The 22,430-nt window shown below is 40.1% G+C and overlaps 1 protein-coding gene across 4 annotated transcripts in view; it reads left to right on the forward strand.

Annotated features, from left to right (window-relative positions):
• FAM168A (family with sequence similarity 168 member A) overlaps window positions 1-22,430 on the forward strand; it is a 228,392-nt gene that overhangs the window by 156,245 nt on the left and 49,717 nt on the right. For all 4 annotated transcript variants that reach the window (XR_014297086.1, XR_014297087.1, XR_014297088.1 and 1 more), the window contains exon 3: window positions 18,833-18,913. Coding sequence is in view for 1 of the 4 variants with exons in the window: in XM_082660019.1 (XP_082516145.1) it covers window positions 18,833-18,913 (81 nt within the window). In the remaining 3 variants the exon portion in view is untranslated. The remainder of the gene's footprint in view (window positions 1-18,832; window positions 18,914-22,430) is intronic.

The raw sequence follows: 22,430 nt of genomic DNA on the forward strand, positions 1-22,430 counted from the left end.
TAGGAAATTGATCTGTTCATATACTTCACTAGCGTTTTTCATCAGTTCGTTTTCCCCTAGAATGCTTTCTTTACTTAAAAAAATAAAGTCAATTTAAGAAGCAGATCTGGGGGCTTCCCTGGTGGCACAGTGGTTAAGAATCCACCTGCCAATGCAGGGGACACAGTTTTCATCCCTGACCCGGGAAGACGCCACGTGCTGTGGAGCAGCTAAGCCCATGCACCACAACTACAGAGCCTGCGAGCCACAACTGCCGAGCCTGCGCACCACAACTACTGAAGCCCATGTGCTCTAGGGCCCACATGCCACAACTACTGAGCCTGTGTGCCGCAACTACTGAAGCCTGTGCACCACAACAAGAGAAGCCACCGCAATGAGAAGCCCACGCACCACAACAAAGAGTAGCCCCCACTTGCCATAACTAGAGAAAGCCCTTGTGCAGCAACGAAGACCCAATGCAGCCAAAAATAAATTTAAATAAAAAAAGTTTAAAAAAAGCAGATTTGTATTTGACACGGCAGTTTATCAGCTAGAGGACCTCAATAATTAAGCTGACAGCCTGCAAATACAATGAATAATCTGATATACCAGTAAAGTTTAAAAAAAAAAAAAAATCTTTCTCTGCAGTGACCCAGGCCCTGTACCTTTCACCCTTCTCTGTTAAGGATCACCTGGTGGAGGTTTTAAGACTAACTGACATTTGTACTTTGTTCTTTGCAAAGAACTTTTGTGGGTTTTTCCCCTATATATTTCTTATAACAAGTCTGGGGAGATAGCCCTTATTTTCCAAATAAAATGACTGGGGATGAGCTTTCCCAAGGTCATGCTACTACTGAGCCCGTGTGCCACAACTGCTGAAGCCCACATGCCTAGAGCCTGTGCTCCCCAACAAGAGAAACCACCACAATGAGAAGCCTGCGAACCACAACGAAGAGTAGCCCCCACTTACTGCAACTAGAGAAAGCTCATGCGCAGCAACGAAGACCCAATGCAGCCAAAAAAAAAAAAAAAAAAAACTACTAAATAGTCAAGTTTTCCCTTTTAAAATAAATAAATAAGTAAATAAATAAATACCTTTATGTTTCTCAGATTACATCTTTCTTCCCCATCCTTCCCACCCTTTATCATTCAGGCCATTCTTACTCTTTCTTGGATTATTTACACTGCCCCCTAACTGGTCTTTCTGACTCCTATCACATACCTTCTCCCCAATGCATTCTTTACAAATCAACTAAAATCATTTTTCTAACTTGAAAATTTGACCACATCACTCAAGTGCTTAAAACCCTTTAATGATTCTTCACTGTCCTTTGGATAAAGTCGAAACTTCTTAGCTTGCAATAGGAGATTTTTATGACCTGACCATTCAGATCTCTCCAGCCCATCTTCTGCTCATCTTATCTATCTATATTCTCAGTCCAGATGGTGGCTGTCATTATGTTTTAGAGCTATAATTTCATTAGAGGTCATCAAATACAATCTTATTCTCAGATGAAGAATCTGAGGTCTTATAAGTGCCTAAGGAAAGAACTTATTACAGTTCACAGTGAATTCAGTATCTGATTTACTAGTACCCAGCTTGCCCCTGGCATACCATGAATATTGTCTAAATATTTTTGGGGTAAATAGATGGATGGACAAATATCAAAATTGGAAGTAGAAACCAAAACTTTGGCAGCCAATCTAGTTCTCTTTCTACTTACTTTATGCTGCTTTTTTATTTCCAAGAATGAATATGTATATATAAACACCTGGTATGTAGTTAGGCTCTCATTAGGTACTAAAACATTAGTAGCCATTGTTTTATTAGTCATCATTATATCCCCAGAGCCTAGCACAAAGATGGGTACAGAGTAGATTCTCAGTAAATTTCAAAGGGAGAAGTGAAGGAGAAGAGAAAGGAAGGAAGGAAAGGAGAGAGGGAGGGAGGGAGAGAGAAGAGGAGGGGAGGGGACGGGGTCACATCAGAGAATTATGAGATGGGGTTGAGGGAAAGACTCCTTTGATCTGGCTGCCCTTTCTAATGAGTAGCTCTCTGTCATGGCAGGAAGAGTCTGGGACAGGTTGCCAGTGTGGGAGAGATTGTTCTTGCTTTGTAGGTGAATGAACTGAGGCTCAGAGAATTTAATTTGGATGATCTGTTGTGACTGGTCAACCCTTTGGATGGACCAGATGGAACAGGGTGATTTTTCTCCTTATGAGTTATGAAGAGACAGCAGAGATCCTCAGAGAAAACAAAAGGGATCTTCTCCCCTTGCCTACTTGGTTTATAGCAAATTTTCTTTTTTAGAACAATGAGAGTTGAAGTCTAACAATTCCTTCGAGCTTCTTAGAAAGGAAGAGGTATCCTCAAACCTCCTACATTACCTATGTAGTCAGCTTTGGACTGGCTTACTTTGGGTCTCAGCTTCTTTGCTAACAAAGCCAGATTTGACTTCTAAAAACAAAATTAACTTTCAGTTATAAGATAAATAAGTACTAGGAATGTAATGTACAACATGATAAATATAATTAACACTGCTGTATTTTATATATGAAATTTACTAAGAGCAAATCCTGCGTCCTCATCACAAATAAAAAATATATTTTTCTATTTAGTTTTATATCTACATGAGATTATGGATGTTCACTAAACTTATCGTGATAACCATTTCATGATGTATGTAAGTCAAATCATTATGCTGTACACCTTAAACTTATTATTATAAGTTATTATAAGTCAATTATAATAAGTCAGTTATATAAGTCAATAACTTATTATTATAAGTCAATTATATCTCAATAAAACTGGAAGAAAAAAATTGGACTCACCTTTACCAAATTTTCTCTGAAGCTTTAGAAAACAAGGGTCCGCAGAACCCCATGTAATAATAGATAAGAAGTAAAATACTTTACAACTTTACCATTTGTAATTTCATTGAATCCTTATAACAGTTGTATGAGGTGGAAATTTTTATTAAAAAATTGATTTTACAGATGAAGAAAGACTAAGAAAAGTCAATAAGTGTGTACAAGTTTTTACTGCTTGTAAGTGGCAAAGCTAAGACTAGAGCTTAGGTTTACTGGAATCTAAATCCAATTCCAGTGTACTTCCCACTCCACCAGGCTGTCAGGCAAGGCCTCTCTGGGTTTTAAAGGGAACACAAGTAGTGTGTCTGCCTCTGATACATTATATGTGGTGTCGGTACAAAAAGCAAATGGATTAAATCTTGTCTGGGCAAGAATCATGCACATTAAACTGATTTGCTCTTTGCTTGTGGCTGATTTACTTGCCTGGATCACAAAATTATTTCCCACTTTGGTAGGAAAGAAAGCAGTATTTTCCCCCAAAGAAAGAAGTGTTGGCCTTGAGTTATTATTCCTCTGCTCCTTTTGGCTTCCTGTTCTCTGAAGAAGTTGTTCATTAATTTCATGTCTTTCTAGACTGTGAGCTCTTTAAGTATAAAAGTCAAGAACCTCCTGTGCCTGGAAGAGAGCAGGCAGTTAGTTACTCATTAAATATTCATTGAATTAAGTTATTATCATTATGTTTATATTAATTATAAATTACTATTGCTGTAGGTAATTATTTTATAGTAATAACTACCATTAATGTTAAGAAAGCTAGGGTGGCTATGCTATTATCAGACAGAACAGACTTTAAAACAACAACAAAAAATGTTACTAGAGTTAAAGAGGGACATTTTATAATAATAATAAAAGAGTCAATCATTCATGAAGGTATAACAATTATAAACATATATACACCTAACAATAGAATCCCAAAATATGTGAAACAAACTATACCTAACAGATATCTGTAGGACACGCCAACAACAGAATTTAGTTGTCTCCAGTACACATGAAACATTCTCCAGGATAGTCAGTATGCTGGGCCATAAAACAACTCTCAGTACATTTAGAGGATTGAACTCATACAGAGTATGTTCTCCAGTCACAATGGAATGAAGTTATAAATTAGTAATAAAAAGAAATTTGAGAAATTTACAATTTAGTGAAAAATAACACACTCCTGAATAATCAATGGGTCAAAGAAGAAATCACAAGGGAAATTAGAAAATACTTGGAGATGAGTAAAACACACCATACCAAAATTTATGGGATGTAGCTAAAGTATACTTAGAAGGAAATTTATAGCTATAAATGCCAACATTAAAAATGAAGAAAAGGGGCTTCCCTGGTGGTGCAGTGGTTGAGAGTCCGCCTGCTGATGCAGGGGACGCGGGTTTGTGCCCCAGTCCGGGAGGATCCCACATGCCGTGGAGCGGCTGGGCCCGTGAGTCATGGCCATTGAGCCTGCGCGTCCGGAGCCTGTGCTCCACAGTGGGAGAGGCCACAACAGTGAGAGGCCCACATACCGCAAAAAAAAAAAGAAGAGTGATCTCAACTCAGTAACCTAACCTTCCACCTTAACACACTGGGGGGAATAAAAGAGTAAACTAAACCTAAAGCAAGTAAAGGGAAGGGAATAATAAAGATTAGAGTAGAAATCAATGAAATTAAAAAACAGAAGAACAATAGAGAAAATCAATAAATCAAAAGTTGGTTCTTTGAAAAGAGCAACAAAATTAACAAACTTTTATCTAGACTGATTAAGAATAAAAGAGAGAAGACTTAAATTAGTAAAATCAGGAATGATACAGGGGGCATTATTACTGATTTTACAGAAATAAAAAGGATTATAAGGGCATATTATGAACAATTATATGCCAACAAATCAGATATCTAGGAGAAATGGAAGAACTACAGATGGTACCTGACTTATGATGATTCAATTTAGGATTTTTCAACTTTGCAATGGTGTGAAAGTAGAAAATCTGAACAGACCTATAACATAATTAGTAAAAAAACAAACAAACTTTCTACAAAGAAAAGCCCAGGACAAACATCTTCATTGGTGAGTTCTAACAAATATTTAAATAAGAATTAACATTCACCTTCCACAGACTCTTCCAAAAAATAGAGGAGGGGGGAATACTCTCGGCAAGTATTGTCCTGATACCAAAATCAGACAAAGACATCATAAGAAAACTATAGACTAATATCCCACTTGAATATAAATGCAAAAGGCCTCAACAAAATAGTAGCAAAACGAGCAATAACGTATAGAAAGGGTTATATTACACACTATGACCAAGTGGGATTTATCCCAGGGGGGAAGATCCATTCAACATAGGAAAATCAATCAGTGCAACACACCATATTAAAACATTAAAGGACAGAACTCACATAATCATCTCAATAGATACAGAAAAAGCTTTTGACAAACTCTAATACCCTTTCATGATTTAAAGAAACAAAGAAATGAACAAAAACTCCAACAAACTAGGAATAGAAGGAACTTCCTCAACCTGATACAGGACATTTATGAAAAACCCATGGCTGTCATCGTACTTAATAGAAAAAGACTGAATGCTTTTCCCATAACATTGTGAACAGGCAAGGATTTCAGGTCTCACCACTTCTGTTGAACATTGTGCTGGAGGTTCTAACCAGGGCAGTTGGGCAAGAAAATGAAATAAAAGTCATCCAGATTGGAATGGAAGAAGTAAACTAGCTGTCTTTGCAGATGACACGATCTTGCATAGAGAAAATTCTGAGGAATCCATGCAGAAACTATTAGAACTAGTAAATGAGTTCAGCAAGGTTGCAGGATATAAGATCAATATATAAAAATCAATCATATTTCTGTACAGTTGTAATAAATAATCCAAAAATGAAATTATGAAAACAATTCTGTTTACAATAGCATCAAAACAAAAAAAATAGGAATCAATTTAACAAAAAGAAGCATAAAACATAAACTCTGAAAACTACAAAACATTCTTGAAAGAAATTAACGATCTAAATAATTAGAAAAATATCCCATGTTCATGGATTGAAAGATTTAATATTTTTAAGATGGTAATACTCCCCAAATTGATCTACAGATTCAACACAGTCCCTATCAGAATCCCAGCTGACTTGTTTGCATATTTTGACAAGCTATTCCTAAACTTCACATGGAAATTCAAAGGACCCATATTAGCCAAAACAATCTTGAACAGGAACAGATTCAGAGGACCCACACTTCCCAATTTCCCAGAACTTATTAGAAAGCTACAGGTAATCAAGACTGTGTTTTTGGCATAGGGGTAGACATATGGATCACTGGAATAGTATTGAGTGTCCAGAAATAAAGCCTCGTATTTACAGTCAGTGATTTTCAACAAGGGTACCAAAAACAATTCAGTAGGGGAAAGAACAGTCTTTTCAACATATGGTGCTGGGACAACTAGATATCTACATGTGAAAGAATGAAATAGGACCCCTCTTTCACATCATATACAAAAATTAACTCAGAATGGTTCAAAGACCTAAATATAAGAGCTAGAACTATAAAACTCTTATAAGAAAACTTGGAGGTAAATCTTTGTGACCTTAGATTTGGCAAGGGTTTCTTACATATGATACCAGTAGCACAAGAAGCCAAAGAAAAAATAGGTAAATTGGACTTAATCAAAATTTAAAACTTTTGTACTTCAAAGGACACCATCAGTAAAACAAAAAGACAACCCACATATTTGGGATAAAATATTTGCAAATCATCTGACAGATAAGGGACTTGTACCAATGTTTATATGTCAAGAACTCTTACAAGTCGATAATAAAGACAACCCAATTAAGAAATTTGCAAAGAATCTGAATAGATAGTTCTCCAAAGAAGATATAAAGATGGCTAATAAACACATGAGAAGGTGTTCAACATAATTAGTCATCAGGGAAATGCAAATCAAAACCACAGTAAGGTTCTATTTAACACCCTTAGAATGGCTATAATTAAAAAGGCAGATAATAACAAGTGTTGGCAAGGATATGGAGAAATTAAAACTCTTATATACTGATGCTAGGAGTGTAAAAATGGTATAGCCACTTTGGAAAAGAGTCTGGCTATTCCTCAAATGGTTTCCTGTCTCTATGACCTTGCTTATACAGTTTTTATTTGGGAATGCCAGTTCTTTTATCTTTGCCTGTCAGAATCCTGCCTATTCCACAAGGCCCAGCTCCAATTCCAGTTCCCCAAGCTTATATACTTAGAAACAGATTCTGCTAGGTTGTATGTCTTTATTTGGTAATACAAAATTGCCTTTCAGAATGCTTTTATTAATTCCCATTGTTTCAGATCCTTCCTAACACTTGATATTGTCAGACTTCAAAATATTTGTCAGTCTGATAGGTGTGAAATGATATTGTATTCCATCTACTTGCATTTTGCTGATTACTAGTGTCGTTGAACATCTTTTTCTTTTCTCCTCCATCTCCCGACTCATTTGAGTGATTTCTTCCATGAATTGCATGATTAGATTCTCTTGCCTTATTTTCATTTTCTTACTGATTAATATGAGTTCTTTATTCTGGATACTAGTTCTTTTTAAATGTGTGATAAATATCTTTTCTTACTCTGTGCTTGCTATTTTTTTTTTTTTTTTTCGGTATGTGGGCCTCTCACTGTTGTGGCCTCTCCCGTTGCGGAGCACAGGCTCCAGACGCGCAGGCTCAGCAGCCATGGCTCACAGGCCCAGCCACTCCGCGGCATGTGGGATCTTCCCAGACCGGGGCACGAACTCGTGTCCCCTGCATCGGTAGGCCGACTCTCAACCACTGCGCCACCAGGGAAGCCCTCTGTGCTTGCTTTTTCACTCTGTTTATAGCATCTTGTCATACAGATTTAAATTTTGATAAGTTAAATTTATCAACCTTTTGGTCTCATCTAAGAAATATTGATACTTTCTAATCCCAAGGTCAAACTGATATTCTCCTTTTTTTTTTTTTTCTAATAGTTTTAAAGTTTTTGTTTCTTTGTTTAATTTAGGTCTTTGGTCTTTCTGGAATTGGAAAAGTGAGAGGGGGGGATCTAATTATTTTTTCTTCACATGAAAAACCAAGTATCCCAATATATTTTATTGAATCTGAGCAAGATTCTTTCCTTTACCAAATCTTGTTAAACAGAATAATGAAATGAAAGAGTGAATTGATCTGGGAGGAAAAGGGATTCATGGACCAAATCATCAGTTTGCAAGATTTCATCTTGCTTTTTTATCTCTTTTAAAAGATAAATGCAGGGAGGGCAGGAATCATTCACGAACAGTCTGTAAAGTGCTGAGCACCTCCCATCTGTCTTATAGATGGTGGCGGGGCGGGGGGAGCAGCAGCATACTCCTGGAGTGGTGGTTGAGACAGAATAGGCCATCTGCTTTCCATTAAAATTTCTCCCGTACTGGCAGATAGGGAACTTCGGTGATATTTTTAGATTTGTAAAAGAATGTTTCCCGTGAGGAGTAGGAACACACTTACCTATGTGCTTACTTAGTAGCAATTTTATTACTAGCTTGAACCTAGCCTATTTTCTTATCTTTTTTTGTTATGATATTGTTTTTACACTGAAGACATACCAAGCTAGGCCTGCTCTGGTTTCAGCAGCCTTTCTCTTCTAGGGCCCAGCCAAGGTGAATGACCCGCAGGTTGGTGGCCTTTCACCTGATGGATGAGTTCTCCCTGAAGATGCAACAACGTAACTCAGAGCACAGTTGATTACAGGATAGTGCCCCCTTTCTTGTTACCTCACGGGGGAGTTGCCTTGCCCCAACTAAGAACAATGCCTCACTTACACCCTTATATTTCCCTGGGGCTCACTAGTGGGAGGCCGGGTGGGTGGGCCTTGAATCCAGTGAACAGGCTTCCTCAGATTCAGGTCTGATGGGCTGCTCCAGAGCCAGCACTGCAGAACTGCTGCCTGCCTCCCTGACCTACATTCCCACCAGTATAGCACTCTTAGCAGCCAGGCCTCCCAACTAGTAAGAGGAATTCAGATTTAGGCTTTTTATCTGGAGCGAACACATTCAAGGGTCCATTTAATTTATTTTCTTTCCTTCTGCCTATTTAAAGAAAAGGGGGGAAAAAGCCCACAAACCCTGCAGTTAGAATGTTTCCTATCTTTACTTTTAGACTTTCAGCTCAGTGCAATAAAAATGATTTTGCTGTCAGGATGAAGTTTCGTGAGCTCTGTCTCCTAAACATCTTTGTAATTCCACTCTCTTTATCCCATTGTTAATGTTTTAGCTTTGCCTTTGGGCTGTTGCACCAACTTCCCATCTGGTCCCTCTTTCTCTGATCTCACCCACTCTGAACCCCTTTCTACATTGCTACTGTAGTTGTTTTTATAAAACACAAATTTGAAACTCTCCAATTTAAAATCCTCCAATGGATTCTTAAATTCCATGTCTTAGCCTGACATTCAGATCTCTTCACAATCTGTCCCCAGTGTTTTTTTTTTTGCGGTACGTGGGCCTCTCACTGTTGTGGCCTCTCCCGTTGCGGAGCACAGGCTTCAGACGCACAGGCTCAGCGGCCATGGCTCACGGGCCCAGCCGCTCCGCGGCATGTGGGATCTTCCCGGACTGGGGCACGAACCCGTGTCCCCTGCATCGGCAGGCGGACTCTCAACCACTGCACCACCAGGGAAGCCCCCCCAGCGTATTTTTTAAACCTTCATTTCCTGCCACTCTTCCCCACTCACTGTAACCTCCAACCACACTGAACTATTTGCCATTTGCCTGATATGGGATACATTTTCATGCCTTCATGCATGAAACGAATATATATTTCTTTGTCCGCACCCTCACTCACCTCTGACAAACTCCTCTTATTCATTGTTCAAGGCCAGCTAAAATCTTTCTTCATCTGAAAAGCTATTCCCAACTGTCCCAGACCTGTTCTTCACTCCTTCCTCAGCATTTCTAGAATACCCCAACATTCTCTGATTATATATCATATATATTGCCTATAGATTAATATAAATAATCTATGTCACTTCCCTGTTAGACTGTAAGCTCTATGTAGAGAACCTAGCACCATGCTTGGCACGGTAAGCATCTGCTAGGTGCTAACTATGCTGATGGATAATGATGAAGAAATCTGGATTAAGTCACTTTAGGCCTTCATTGACCACTTATTACCAGTCTTGTTGTGTCAATTCAGTTCTTTTTTTTTTTTTTTTAAATCAAGGGAAAAAAAGTAGAGTGAGCGAGGCAGGAAGAAAATGGAATTATTTTAAGGGAAGATGATTTGTAAATTGAAGTCTGACCAAAGGTGGACAATCAGGATGGGGAAGAGTTGAAGGAATTGAGTCTGGATTTGAGCAAGAGAAAATTCAGGAAGAATAACAGATATCTTCATATCTGTGGACAGTTGTGCTGGAGCAGAGGAAACAGACATGTTCTGTGAAGGTGGAACTAGGACCAGTAGTTTAGAAGCTGTTCAGGGTTAGAGTCCTTACAAGGTTGATTTTTAGCACAGAGTAAAGAATTTCTTAACCTCCAGAGCTCTCCAACAGGAGCTTTGACTGCCTCAAGAGATTCTGAACACACCATCCTTAGAAGGTGTCCTGGCAGAGGCCATGTGGCCAGCCATGTGGGCCACTATAGAAGATATTACAGTGCTGAGTGTCAAATTAGACTCAATCATCTCTAATACCTCTTTTAACTGTGTAATTCAGTGCCTGTGTGATGCTTTTCAGTAACGTGAGCATGACCTATATTAGGATACTGAGTGGGAACAGAATAGCTTTTTTTTTTTTTAAATAACTGCACCGTCTTTGACCAAATCGATTCTCCTGAGTAATTTCCTGTTTTCTCAGGTTTTGAATCTGAAGTAAAAGAATGTTGGCAAAGAAAACGGCAGCCAAATCCAGAGGTTTATGCAAAGTAGACTCATGTTTTGAGGGAGGTTGTTAGAATGGACTTTGTCTCATTCAACAGGCCCAGTTCTGTCTCCACTCTCTTTTTAGTAGTTGTGTAAGATAAGTCTAAGCTTCAATATCCTCATCTATAAAATGGGACTAATAATGTATTTCATAGAGTTAGGGTAAAAATTAAGTCAGATAAAGAAGTGCCTGGCACAGTGCTCAGAACGTGTTACAGATTCAAAACTGTATCCTTCCTCTTGCCCTCTTCTTTTTTATTTTGAGAGAATTAAAGATTTTTGTTTTGCTTGTATGGTTTTTTTGGTCGCCCCTAGGGTTGGGGGACAGTTTTCTTCATTTTAATTGTGAGCTTCAGAGCTAAAGCTCTGTCTTCATTGCATAAGTGTTCCCCCTGCTCACAAAGGAGTAATCCTCTTTGTCTTCCTGACCCAAGGAGTTAGTCTTCCACTATCTTTTTGATACTCTGCTATTTTTACTTCCTAAAGATCAAGTAGTTTCAGAAATAGTTTCTGATTTCTCTTGAAAGTAATTTCTAATTTCCATATTAATCAAGAAAATAGCTTTACATTTCTTCAGTCCTAATCCTAGTAACAAGTAAAAGGGATTAGATTGTATTAACATCTGTAAAGCAGTTAAAATGTACGCATCAGAATCCTAGGAAACCTGATCACTACTGTAGCCTTTGAGGTACAGAGGAGAAAAGCTCACTTGTGTCCATTTATTCTCTTCACTCTTGACCTCCAAAGAATATAAATACAGGAGGGGCACACTTGTTCCCAAGGAGCAAGTCATAGTTATTTGGTAAGTGTGGAAAAGGCCAGTTTCTACCACTGATTTACTGAATAATCAAAGCCAAAATACCACTTTACCTCTTTGAGCCTTGATTTCCTTATCTACAAAATGGGGAAAGTAACATTAGTGTTGTTTTGAGGCTTGAATGACTTAGCATGTATGAAAATATCTTTTGTCTGAGTGGTGGGTGAAATATCCATGGTATATTATTTGAATTCCATGTCTTTACCCCCAATGCACTTTAACAGATCCAGGCAGTCTTGGGGAACTGGGACTTGGAGTGCGCTCCACTCGCTTTGGTGGGGCAGAACCTATCCAGAGTCTTGGGAGTGTGCTGAGAGGAGACTTCAGCAGGTAATAGCCAGTCTAGCAAGTGTTACTATGACCTGAAACTTACATTCTAGTAGTGGGAGATAGGCAGTCTCCCATAAATACGTAAACATATAGTATATCAGGTTGTTAACTGCTGTGAAGGAAAACAAAGCATGATAAGGAGCACAGAGAGTAATGAAAGTTGAAGGTAGTATTTTAGAATGTAAGGTGACCTTTGAACAGAGTTCCAGAAGGGAAGAAAGGGTCAGGGTAAAGGCTCTGAGATGGGAAAGTGCTTGACACATTTGAAGAACAGCAAGGAGGCCATTGTGGCTGGAGTAGATTAGCATGTGGGCAAGGAGAGGAGGTTAGAGAGGTAGCTGATGGGTCATTGAAAGGATTTCACAATAATTGTCTTGGGAAGCTACTGTGGGGCTTAAAGAGAGGAGTGTCATGATCTGATTTAATGTTTTAATGGATCTGTTCTGGCTGCTGTGGTAAAGAGACTGCATAGGATCAAAGGTAGAAGCAGGGAGACCCCTTAAGAAGCTATTGCAATAATCTAGGTGAGAAATAACAATGACTTGGACTAGGATAGAAAGTATGTAGGCAATGAGATGTGGTCAGATTTTAAATATATTCTAAAGGTGGAACTGAAAGGATTTGCTGATGGATTAGATGTGGATAGGAGAAGAAGAGTAGAGTCAAGGATGACTCTAAGATTTTTGGCCTGAGGAGCTAGAAGAATGAGTTGTCATTTACTGGTGTGGAGAAGAAGCTTAGAGAACAGATTTGGAAGGGAATGGGAAGATAAAAGTAAATATTTAGTTTTTGAATGTCATAAGTTTAAAATAATAATAGCTAACTTTTTGAAGTCTTAACTGTTTGCCTGGCTCCTAGTACTTTGAGGTCTTACTAATTTAATACTTATAGCAACCTATTAAGTAAATAATATTATTATTCCCACTTTACAAATGAGAAAACTAAAGCACAGAGAGGTTAAGTAAGTGGCCCAAGGTCACACAAATAATTAGTGGTGTTGCTGGAATTCAAACCTAAGCTTAGATCTAGCTCCAGAGACCATACTCTTAGCCACTCTACCCATATAGCCTTGATGTCTAGCAAACATCCAAGTGGAGATGTTAAGTAGGTAGTTAGATACTGTGAGTCTGGAGTTCAGGACAGCAGTCCAGTCTAGCAATATGAAACTTGGGCATAGGTAGTGGACAGATGAAACTGAAAAGGTAAGTTAGGGTCAGTGACTGTAAAGGGAGGTATGGTCACAAGAAGACAAAATGATGAGATCAAGACCTAAAAGGCAACCTACCCTTTTAGGTGTGGTTAACCCATCAGTCCTGCTTCATAGAGCCAAGGAAGGTACAAGGCAAGCCACTTATGGATGTCCCCAAAATGCTACCCTTCATCCTTCTGCCTGGAATGTTCTTCCTCCCCTTTTTTTGTCCACATCAAGGGACACCTAGTGCCCAGTATAATCCCTGGCAGACAATAGGTACTAAATAAATGTTGGTAGATAAAGGCCCCTTTTCTGCTCACTTTACATCCTTGTCATGGCACTTTTCGGGCTGCATTCTAACTGTCCACTCATCTGTTTTTCTCTCTCATTACTTGGTGACACTCTCAAAGCCAGGGACCCTCTTGGATTTGTTTCTTTTGTTTTTAAACCTTTCATAGCTCCAGAATACAATGCCCTGGGTAATCTCTTTATTGAGTACCTATTCTCTACAGTTATCTGTGCTAGGCACTAGAGATGCCAGCATCATCAACAGAGGCAGCAGGATGAGTAATATCAGTTGGGGACAAGGAAACAAAATAAACAAAACAAACCCAGAAAAGTTGTAGGAAGGAAGCCCAGCTTTCATATGATGCCCTTTTTGGACAGGGGAAGTTGATGGTTGGGAAGGGATACTCTCTACTGGCCACACAGACTATTTATTCATCACCACCCTGTGTTTGAGAAGCTTGGATGCTTGCTGTCCAGGCTGAGGGGAAGAGGAGGTGGTGGTATGCTCAGGGAGTAGAAAATAGGAACTGATCAAGAGCTGTTGTGTACAGGCAAATGAGCCATAGCTATGCCTTCAAGAAGCTTACAGATTGGGGAAAGGGGGGAGGACAGGAAATGTAAACAAACCGTCGAAGTACACTGTGATAAGTTCTGTCATTGGGGACGCATGTGTCTTCAAATTTGTTCTGTTCTACAGGGTAGAAGGTACAGGTAGAGTTTGGTGAAGTAGGAGAAGTCCCTTTCAGACAATCAGAGCAGTTTCACAGTGGAGGGGGCTGCCGAGTCTCAGGAAAGGACAGAGTTTATTATGGTCAGTAGAGGCGTAAGAGCAGGGATGAATGATGCGTGAGTGTGTTGCAGAGTAGCCCTAGCCTCAAATGGCCTTGAAGGTGCTTCTAACCTCTATAATCCCTTCCTTTTTCTCAGCCTAAGGATGTCACCTAGAAAATTAAGAGGGCTTTTTCTAATGCTGCCATTCTTTGATACCTGCCAAATTCAAGTGAATGAAAAATAATTCTACTTAGAAACACTGAAGGAAGATCCTGTAATTGCCCCTAAAGTAAAAGACATCTGAAATGACATAATAGGGGTATGATTACCCTTGGCTGTACAATCTCTCACATGAAGCTGAATACAGATTTCAGCCATGAGACCAGGTCACTTCGCTTCCCAAATTAAACCCTTGACTTTCTCCTTGAGAAGTGGCAGACCTCCATATTGCTAATTAAGTGACAAGTTGGCTGCCTTGGTTCTGAAATCAGAAAATGATTGGGAGTAAAGAGAGATGAATTTTCTTTGGAATTGGAAAGGATTTAGGGAAAGGTATATTAACAAAGATACATTATTAAAGCTCAATATTTATAAATCCCAAAGAAGCTTTTAGGGATTTGGGGATTTAATCTTTGACTTTTAAAATCAGCTTTCCAGGGCTTCCCTGGTGGCGCAGTGGTTGAGAGTCCGCCTGCTGATGCAGGGGATGCGGGTTCGTGCCCCGGTCTGGGAGGATCCCACATGCCGCGGAGCGGCTGGGCCCGTGAGCCATGGCCGCTGAGCCTGCGCGTCCGGAGCCTGTGCTCTGCAACGGGAGAGGCCACAACAGTGAGAGGCCCGCGTACTGCAAAAAAAAAAAAAGAATAAAAAAAAAAATCAGCTTTCCATTGTCGGTCAAAATACCAATGAGCATTTAAAAACTGCAGGGAGCAATGAGACAGGCACTTACACACTGCTAGTGTGAGTACAAATTGATAGTCTTTCTAGAAAGCAGTGTGGCAAAGTATGTGAAGATTCTTAGCATGTCACTTCTCATCATTTCTGCTGCTACTTCCCTGATCTGAGCCCCATCATCTATTGCAAGGAGTTTGCAGTAGCCTCCTAACTGGTCTCTCTGCTTCTCTACTCTCCCCCCATTATAGTCTGTTTTCCACACAGCAATCAGAGTGACTCTTTTCAAACATAAGTCAGACCATGTTATTATTCTGCTCAAGACCCCATCATGGCTTCTCATTTCACTCAGAGTAAAAGTTGAAGTCCTTACAGTAGCCTGAAGGCCCTACACGAACTGACCAGCCTTCTATCTCTCTGACTGCTCTACAACTACTTTCCCCCTCGCTTGTTCCACTTCAGCTACACTGGCCTCTTTGCTATTCCTCAGACATATCCCATATCATATACTCCCAACTTAGGGCCTTTGAACTGACTCTTTCCTTCCTGTGAAATGCTCTTCCTTCAGCCATCTTGCTTGGTTAACTCTATTTCCTTCAAGTCTGTGTGGAAACCTTACTTTCTCAGTGTGTCTTATACTGGTTACCCTATTTAATAGTGCAGTCCCAACACCGTGGCACATCTGATGCCCTTTACCCTGCCCTTTTTCTCTTTTCCATAGCACTTAAGACTGTTTTTTTAATATTTACTATTTATCCACTGCCTTCTCCAACCCTCTTAAAATATAAGCTCCACAAGGGCAGGGATCACAGTGTCTGGCACAGAGTAGATACTGAAATATTTGTTGAATGAATGGGCTTTAAAAATAGCACTATCTTTTGACCTAGAAAGCTCACTTCTAGAACTCATTCCTGAAAAAATAATCAGAAATGCAGCCAAAGATTTATTTGGGTTGTTCTCATACCTTTATTTATAATAATGAAAATTTGAAAACAACCTAAACCTATAAAAACAGAGTTATGGTTAAATAATTTGCTATATCTACATAATGGAATATTATCAAGATATTAAAAAGTGTTTTGAAGAGAATTACGTGGGAAAATGCTTATAATGTTAAAGTGAAAAAATAGAATTTAAAACAACATTTACCCTTATCTCACACCATATACAAAAATGAATTAATGATGGGAATTCTCTGGCAGTCCAGTGGCTAGGACTCCATGCTTTCACTGCCGAGGGCCCGGGTTCAGTCCCTGGTCAGGGAACTAAGATCCCCACAAGCCATGCAGCACAGCCAAAAAAAAAGATCAATGATATAAATATAAGGGTCAAAGCCTTAAAACTCTTAGAAGAAAATATAGGGTAAATCTTCATGACCTTGGATTTAGCAAGTGTATTCTTAGATATGACACCAAAAACATGAGCAACAAAGGAAAAATAGATAAATTGGATTTCATCAAAATTAAATCTGATAAAGTGTTTTTGTTTTCTTAGTTTTTAATGGAGTATAGTTGATTTACAATGTTATTAGTTTCTGCTGAACAGCAAAGTGAATCAGTTATACATATGCATATATCCACTCATTTTTAGATTCTTCTTCCATATAGTTCATTACAGAGAATTGACCTATGCTATACAGTAGGTCCTTATTAGTTATCTATTTTATATATAGTAGTGTTGTATATGTCAATCCCAATCTCCCAATTTATCCCCCTCACCCCACTTTCCCCCCCCAGTAACCATAAGTTTGTTTTCTACATCTGTGACTCTATTTCTGTTTTGTAAATAAGTTCATTTGTACCATTTTTTTTTTAGATTCCACATATAAGCGATATCATATATTTGTCTTTCTCTGTCTGGCTTACTTCACTCAGTATGACAAATCTGATAAAGGTTTAATATCCAGAATACATTAAAAAGTCCTACAACTCAACAACAAAACAACCCGACTTTTTAAATTGGCACATGTTTTGAATAGACATTTCTCCAAACAAATGTACAAATGACCAGTAAGCACATGAAAAGATGTTCAGCATCATTAATCATTAGGGAAATGCACATCAAAACCACAAAGAGATACCAATTCACACCTGCTAGGATGGCTATAATTTAAAAAAAATAGAAAATAACAAGTGTTGGTGAGGATGTGTAAAAATTGGAACCCTCGTGCATTGCTGGTGGGAGTGTAAAATGGTATAGCCACTGTGAAAAACAGTTTGGTGGTTCCTCAAAAAGCTAAAGATAAAATTACCATATAACCCAGCAATTCTGCTCCTCAGTATATACCCCCAAAAATTGAAAACAGGGACTCAAACTGATACTTGTATATCAGTGTTCACAGCAGCATTATTCACAATATCCAAAAGGTGGAAACAACCCAAGTGTCCATCAACAGGTGAATGGATAAACAAAATGTGGTATATATATACAGTGGAATATTACTCAGCCATAAAAAGGAATGAAGTTCTGATACATGCTAAAACATGAATGAACTCTGAAAAAATTATGCTAAGAAGCCAGGCACAAAAGGATAAATAGTGTTTGATTCCATGTGTTAGAATACATAAAGTATCTAGAATAGGCAAATTCATAGAGACAGAAAGTAGATTAGAAGTTAATCATGAAGAACCTAGGGGCAGGACAGGAATAAAGATGCAGACCTACTAGAGAATGGACTTGAGGATACGGGGAGGGGGAAGGGTAAGCTGGGACAAAATGAGAGTGGCATGGACATATATACACTACCAAATGCAAAACAGATAGCTAGTGGGAAGCAGCCGCATAGCACAGGGAGATCAGCTCGGTGCTTTGTGACCACCTAGAGGGGTGGGATAGGGAGGGTGGGAGGGAGGGAGACGCAAAAGGGAAGAGATATGAGAATATATGTATATGTATAACTGATTCACTTTGTTATAAAGCAGAAACTAACATACCATTGTAAAGCAATTATACTCCAATAAACATATTAAAAAAAAAAGAAGTTAAGATGGGTTATGGGAAGAGGGAATGGAGTGTTATTGCTTAACGGGTACAGAGTTCTGTTTGGGGTGGTTAAAAACTTTTAGAAATACATAGTGGGGATGGTTGCACAACATTGTGAATGTAATTAGTGCCACTGAATTGTACACTTAAATGGTTAAAATCACAAATTTTATATATATTTTGTCACAATTAAAAAACGTTTTTTTAATCCTTATATATAATATGCAGTGGTGGACTGGATCAGGCTTGTGTGGGCTCTCTAGACCCAATTGTGAGCTTCTCAGCTACTTATACTTATTCAGTGATGTTGGTAGCTTGAAATTGGCCATGGTTGGGAGTGCTTACACCATGGAACTTAGCAAATGCTACAAATAGGGCTCCGCCCCAATCCCCTTGAGCCAGTTGTTAAATATTTACTAGCTCACCACTGAATATATGTGTATAAAAATGCATGGAAAACTGTCTGGAGACATAGATGCCAAACTGCTATTATCTCTGGGGAGGAGAGTAGTATTATGGCAGGAATGTGAAAGTAAACTTACACTTTCTACCATACATACTTCCATAGTGTTTCAGGGTTTTTTACAGTGAGCATATAGACATATATCTCTTGTACTGCTTTGAAAAAACAGACAGAAAAATGTGTATATGTTGGGACTGTGGTATTGGTGATTTTTCTTGAGAGGCTAAAAGCAGTCACATATACTACCTGAAATGGCCCATGAAGAGGCTGAAGGCCAAGCTTGGGACTTGGATTCCATTTCCTCAGAAATCTGCTTTCTTCTTGCCCAACTAAATGACACTTTTTTGTCTCTTCATAGGTTACCCTACAGCCTATCCAGCTGCAGCCCCTGCCTACAATCCCAGCCTGTACCCCACCAATAGCCCCAGTTATGCTCCAGGTAAGGAAAAAGTGAAGCCAACAGTGGTGAGTGGGGTGGGAGGTGAGGCTCTATTTGGGAAAAAAAAGCCCGAAACACTTGCTGGCCTTTCCATGTCCTAAATTGCTCTGGGCTCAGCCTGTCCACGCTTGATTGTTCAGGGAGTCCCCTCTGGGAACTGGGGCAGTTCAGCCTCCGGGAATAGAATTTCTTCCATTCTCCTTGGGACTTAAAGTTGGCCCATCTCTCTTCTGCTGGAATATCTGAGATGTGTATCCTCCTCACAGAACCTTTTCTGCTCTGCCAGTATCCACACCCAGTTTTTGCTCGGTTTCCCCTGAGGCTGCCGTTGACACACACACACACACACACACACACACACACCCTCACCCTCGGTTTCCCCTGAGGCTGCCGTTGACACACACACACACACACACACACACACACACCCTCACCCTCGGTTTCCCCTGAGGCTGCCGTTGACACACACACATGCACACACACACACATATCCTCAGTTTCCCCTGAGGCTGCCGTTGACACATACACGCACACACACACACACCCTCGGTTTCCCCTGAGGCTGCCGTTGACACATACACACACACACACCACCAACCCACCCACCCCTTCCTGGACGTGGATTTGGAAGAGAGTGAGAGACTTGCCACATTTTCAAGCTGCAGCGAGGAACTTGTTTTTCAAAAATAATAAAGGCCCAACACTCCTTGGATAGAGGTTGAAATAGATTTGAAAGTATAGAAGTTTGTTTCAGTTTGGGAGCAATGCAGAGGTTTTACCACCATCTTGACCCCCACGCTCAAAAAAAACAAGCCACTCTCAGCTGGTGCTTTAATACTCAAGGAGCAGGAGAAAGAATGTGGGCTCTGCAGTTAGTAAGTCCTGGGTTTGAATCCTGATTACTCAACTCACTAGTTGTGAGTCCTTAGACAAGTTACCTCACCTCTCTGAGAAATGTGCTACACCTACCTCATGGTTGTAGATGGTTTTATGTAAGTTCCTCTTCATTTACTCAACAAGTATTTATTTGCTGAATGTCCTCCCCACTAGAATAGAAAAAAGGAAGGATGCTGTCTTTGCCTGAAGTAGCTTACAGTCCATTTGGAAGCTGACGTGTGAACAGATTCGTGGCTGTACAGTGTGGTGAATATTGTAAAAGGAATATGTACAAGAGGAGAGGAAGTGGAGGAGGGAACAACCTCTGCCTGGGGTTGAGGGTGTAAGGGGAGGCTTCACAGAGGACCTAGCAGTGGAGACTTGAGGGAGAAGTAAGAGGCATTCTTTTTTGTTTGTTTGGTTGTTTTTTTGTTGTTGCTGTTAAGAGGCATTCTTTTAAACATACAGAGGAAGAGTTGGGCATTCTAGGCAGAGTAGAGCCTGGGCAAAGACATGGAGGTGTGAGGAGTGACACTGAAGAACCTTGAAGTAGTGAGAATGGTTGAAGCATAGGCTCTAGGGTGGCGGCGTAACAGATGAATCTGGACTACAGATGTGCAAGGGCCAGATTTGGAAAGGCCTGGAATGTCATGATAATACCCTCATTTTCTTGTTTAGTAATTATTTTTTTTTAATACCATTTGTTTCATTTGGCAATTGTGACTTTTTAAAATAATTTATTTATATCTTATTTATTTTGGGCTGCTTTGGGTCTTCATTGCTGCGCAGGCTTTCTCTAGTTGTGGCGAGCGGGGGCTACTCTTTGTTGCCGTGCACGTGCTTCTCATTGCGGTGGCTTCTCTAGTTGTGGAGCACGGGCTCTAGGTGCGCAGGCTACAGTAGTTGTGGCGCGTGGGCTCAGTAGTTGTGGCTCGCGGGCTCTAGAGCGCAGGCTCAGTAGTTGTGGTGCATGGGCTTAGTTGCTCCACGGCATGTGGGATCTTCCCGGACCAGGTATCGAACCTGTGTCCCCTGCATCAGCAGGTGGATTCTTAACCACTTCGCCAACAGGGAAGTCCCTGCATGCATTCTTTTTTTCATTTTTTAATTAATTTATTTATTTACTTATTTGTTTATTTTTGGCTACATTGGGTCTTTTTTTTAAATTTATTTTTATTTTTGGCTGTGTTGGGTCTTCGTTGCTGCGCGCGGGCTTTCTCTAGTTGCAGTGAGCGGGGGCTACTCTTCATTGCAGTGTGCGGGCTTCCCATTGAGGTGGCTTCTCTTGTTGCAGAGCATGGGCTCTAGGCGCGCGGGCTTCAGTAGTTGTGTCTCATGGCCTCTAGAGCACAGACAGGCTCAGTAGTTGTGGCTCATGGGCTTAGTTGATACACGGCATGTGGGATCTTCCCGGACCAGGGCTTGAACCTGTGTCCCCTTCATTGGCAGACGGATTCTTAACCACTGCGTCACCAGGGAAGCCCCCCACATGCATTCTTAACCACAACATTATAGTTGCAGTCGGCTAGAGAGAAATTGAGGTGTTAGACTAGAGCAGTCAGATTAGAGAGGAAAGGGAGAGCAGACAGGAAGAGCCTGAGATTGTGGGGACGTGGGGAAGGGAGAGATTGGAAAGCTCCTGGCATGTGTAAAGTACTGATTAAGTTTTAATTTTAAAGCACACAAAATATCAACCCACGTCTAACTTGATTTTCCCCAATTTTACTTTTGAAAAGTCAACATATTTCTAAGCTGTGACTAAACCAACCCAGACCATTTTCTCACACAGTCCACTAGACAGGGTGGTATTAGCACATTGTGTCAGAAAGCCCCAAACTGGGAGTTGGAAGACTGGAGTTATAGCACTAACTCTGCTACTGATTTTGGTGTGACTTTGGGCAGATCCTTTTCCCTTTGGAGTTACACATACACACAGCTGGTCCGTGTCATATGTTGGGAGTCTGGCCTCTGCTTCTACCAGGTCTCCTGACTGCAGTGGAGGAGCTGACTCAAGGTCAGAGAGGACAGTGTACGTACTCTCAGCTTCCTTCCAGAGCTGGCCGTTTGTGATGCTGAGAGATGCCTGCGGGATAGAAGCCTGCAAAGAAGCCAGGCTCTCAGGTTTAAATTCCTCTCAGCTTTTTCAAGAAGACCAAGAAGTTGCTTCAGAAAGAGCTATTTTTAGCAGCTCTAAATACCCAAAGATGTCCTCTATCCAGGATGCAGGGAAATATTTCACTCCTTCATTGGTTCTGAAAGCAATGTGGGTACTTGAAGCTTTCTTCCAAGCTCTTAGTGACTTCAGGGATCTTACTTAAGAACTGTTTGGCCCTGCAGAAGGCAGAGCCAATAGAGACTTGTTTTCAAAATCTGGAGACCAAAAGATGGGTCATATTAATGGTAATCTGACTTGAAAATGAAGGGAAAGGATAAACAGGATAACTAATATAGGTAAAAATGAAATACCTCCTCACAAAAAAATCTGTTTATCAGTCATTGTCATCTGTTGTCTCACTTGATTCCATAGCAGCATTGTAAAGTACAGTTACTCCCATTTTGCATATGATGAACCTGGGGAAGGGGAGGGAAAAGGAATTTGAGTTTTCTGAACACCTGCCATGTTCCAGACACCATGCAAGTC

The sequence above is a fragment of the Grampus griseus genome (assembly GCF_964374135.1).
Source record: "Grampus griseus genome assembly, chromosome: 8".
In the NCBI taxonomy this organism is placed as follows: Eukaryota; Metazoa; Chordata; class Mammalia; order Artiodactyla; family Delphinidae; genus Grampus; species Grampus griseus.